Below are 2236 nucleotides of genomic sequence, written 5' to 3'. Positions count from 1 at the left end.
AACGATGACCTGGATGAGAGTGAGGATGAGATGGAAGACAAGGTTTTTATACTTTTTATACAAAAGAAGCCATTTAATTCAGTTATACTCTCTTTAAGATTTTTTTTTTTACAATAAATTAATACTTTTATTAAGCAAGGATGCATTAAATTGACCAGAAGTAACTACGAAGACATTTATAATGTTACCGAAATGTTTTTCTTCGTTAGCTTAGTTAACACTGAGAGAACATACGTGTTATTGTAAACAATCATGCATATACTTTATGCAAACCTCATTCACTGTTCACTACATAGTGAATGCCACATAGGTTATTACATAAAGATCAAAATGTATTTGGACAAAGAGAATATTCAGCACTGAATATTGGTACCTTTTGGCTCATCCTTATGCCATTGATTTTGTGTTTCAGCCCATTCCCAACAGGCGTGAGGAGCGTCCAGTTAGCTGTATTATTCCAGGCATTGGCCCCATGATGCCAAACATGAGCGCTCTGGCACGGGATGTGGCTAATGTGGTCAATAACAAGCAGAGGTCTTTTATTCCAAGCATGATCTGCAACGAGACTTACGGCACCATGCTTGATGTTAGTCCACCGCCTTTGGGTTTACCAGGGGTGCCGGGTATTCCTCCTCTACCGCTTCGTACCTTGGGAAGGGGTGAGTAGCATTCAGGCTTGGTGAGTTGAGAATCTTCTGGTAGTAAATTCTGAAAACTTTCATTCTGAAATAGCTTGCTTACAAATGTACATTCAGTAAAGTCATAAACATGCATAATAAACACATTTATGTGTGTTTGTGATGTCAGGGTGGAGTCCTCAAGCGGACATGGTCGGTAGGCAGAGATCATGCTCAGACCCTTCAAACCCTCAGAGTCCAGACAAAAACATCTCAGTGTATGGTGAGTCTCACCTCAGTACAGTCTTACACCCATTTCTATACAGATTATTATTTCTATGTTACATAGTATACAAAACTCTTATATTCACCAAGACTGCATTTATTTGATCACTACAAATTTATCATCAATGTAAAAAAACAGTTGTGCTACTTATTTTTGTGGAAACCATGATCCTTTTTTTTCCAGGATTCTTTGATGAACAAAGTTCAAAATAACAACATTTATTTGAAATATAAATAATTTGTAACATTACAAATATCTGTACTGTTGCTTTGGATCAATTCAATGCATTCTTGCTGAATAAAAGTGTTAGTTTCTTTAAAATTTTTTTTTTATTTTTGAACAGCAGTCAAGATTGTTGAACATTGTTGTTCCATAATGCTCTACTAGCTCAACCGGCTGGTCAACCAATTTAACCTACTATGGAACAGCTATAAACCAAGCACCATGTTCCAAAAATCAAGCTGGTTTTTCTTGTAGGCATATGAATAACAGGTCTCGTCTCTCCTATAGTGCTCCCCCCTGCTCCGCCACCTCCTCCCGCGGCCAAAAGACCACCACCTCCAGATCCAAAGGCAGCTCTTCCCCAAGTGCCTCCGGTTCCATCTGCACCCTCTGCTCCCCCAGTTATACCACCCGCTCCAGCTAGAACAGCGCCCATAGTGCCACCTGCTCCAGTGTTGCCCACATCATTTTCCTATAAATCCCCACCTCCTCCTGTACCCCCACAGCCAAAAGCCCCTGCACCCAAACCAGTAAAATCCCCCACTAGGTAAGCTGTCACCTCCCAGCTGCATTACAAGGAACAGTTTATCAGATGCTGTGTTTTTTTATAGGGATTTCAGGTGTTGGTTTTTTAGCATTGTTAGCATTGGCTACATTATATCAGCTGCAATGTTCTGTGTATTTTTCAGGAATCCTGTTGGTCATTTTAGTAAAGATGCAAATGTAAATAAAGCTCCACCCACTGTCCCCCGACCAAGTGACAAAACAGGTGAATTTAATAATGCTTACATACATGATGAATACAGCTCTAAATCCAAAAAATTGATATATTTTAGGTTGAAATAAGCTTAAATGGTCATTTTTATTAAAACGTTTTTTTCTTCTTCTCCAGATTCTGGGCCATCTGCCTCCACACCAGCTCCTGTCCCTGCTCCCAAACCCAGAACGGCCCCACCTGTAAGTGACAGCCATTAAAATAATTTTTCCCCCTCAAAAGTACACTACCATTCAAAAGTTTGGTGTAGGTATGATTAGGTATGATGGTTTTTGAAAGCCTGTGTTCACTCTATCAGAATAACAAGTAATGACTGAAATATTGTAAAAAAAAAAA

The 2236-nt window shown here is 39.3% G+C and overlaps 1 protein-coding gene across 1 annotated transcript; it reads left to right on the top strand.

Annotated features, from left to right (window-relative positions):
• The first annotated feature begins 6 nt into the window (after window positions 1-6).
• On the top strand, window positions 7-2100 carry LOC107576665 (vegetative cell wall protein gp1-like). Its single transcript, XM_016262808.1, has 6 exons — window positions 7-42; window positions 413-659; window positions 808-900; window positions 1414-1672; window positions 1815-1894; window positions 2018-2100. The coding sequence occupies exons 1-6, from the start codon at window positions 31-33 to the stop codon at window positions 2098-2100; spliced, it is 774 nt and encodes a 257-aa protein (XP_016118294.1). The 5' UTR covers window positions 7-30.
• The last annotated feature ends 136 nt before the right edge of the window (window positions 2101-2236 follow it).

This window comes from Sinocyclocheilus grahami, unplaced genomic scaffold (genome assembly GCF_001515645.1).
Source record: "Sinocyclocheilus grahami isolate Dianchi unplaced genomic scaffold, SAMN03320097.WGS_v1.1 scaffold4122.1, whole genome shotgun sequence".
Classification (NCBI taxonomy): domain Eukaryota; kingdom Metazoa; phylum Chordata; class Actinopteri; order Cypriniformes; family Cyprinidae; genus Sinocyclocheilus; species Sinocyclocheilus grahami.
Note: the sequence above shows the minus strand (reverse complement) of the source record. Positions and strands in the feature narration are given on the sequence as shown.

Excerpts from the sequence above, each read along its gene's own strand:
- LOC107576665 (XM_016262808.1), top strand. Across the intron at positions 660-807 it reads GCTTCGTACCTTGGGAAGGG|GGTGGAGTCCTCAAGCGGAC; the intron begins GTGAGTAGCATT and ends TTGTGATGTCAG. Across the intron at positions 901-1,413 it reads CAAAAACATCTCAGTGTATG|TGCTCCCCCCTGCTCCGCCA; the intron begins GTGAGTCTCACC and ends TCTCTCCTATAG.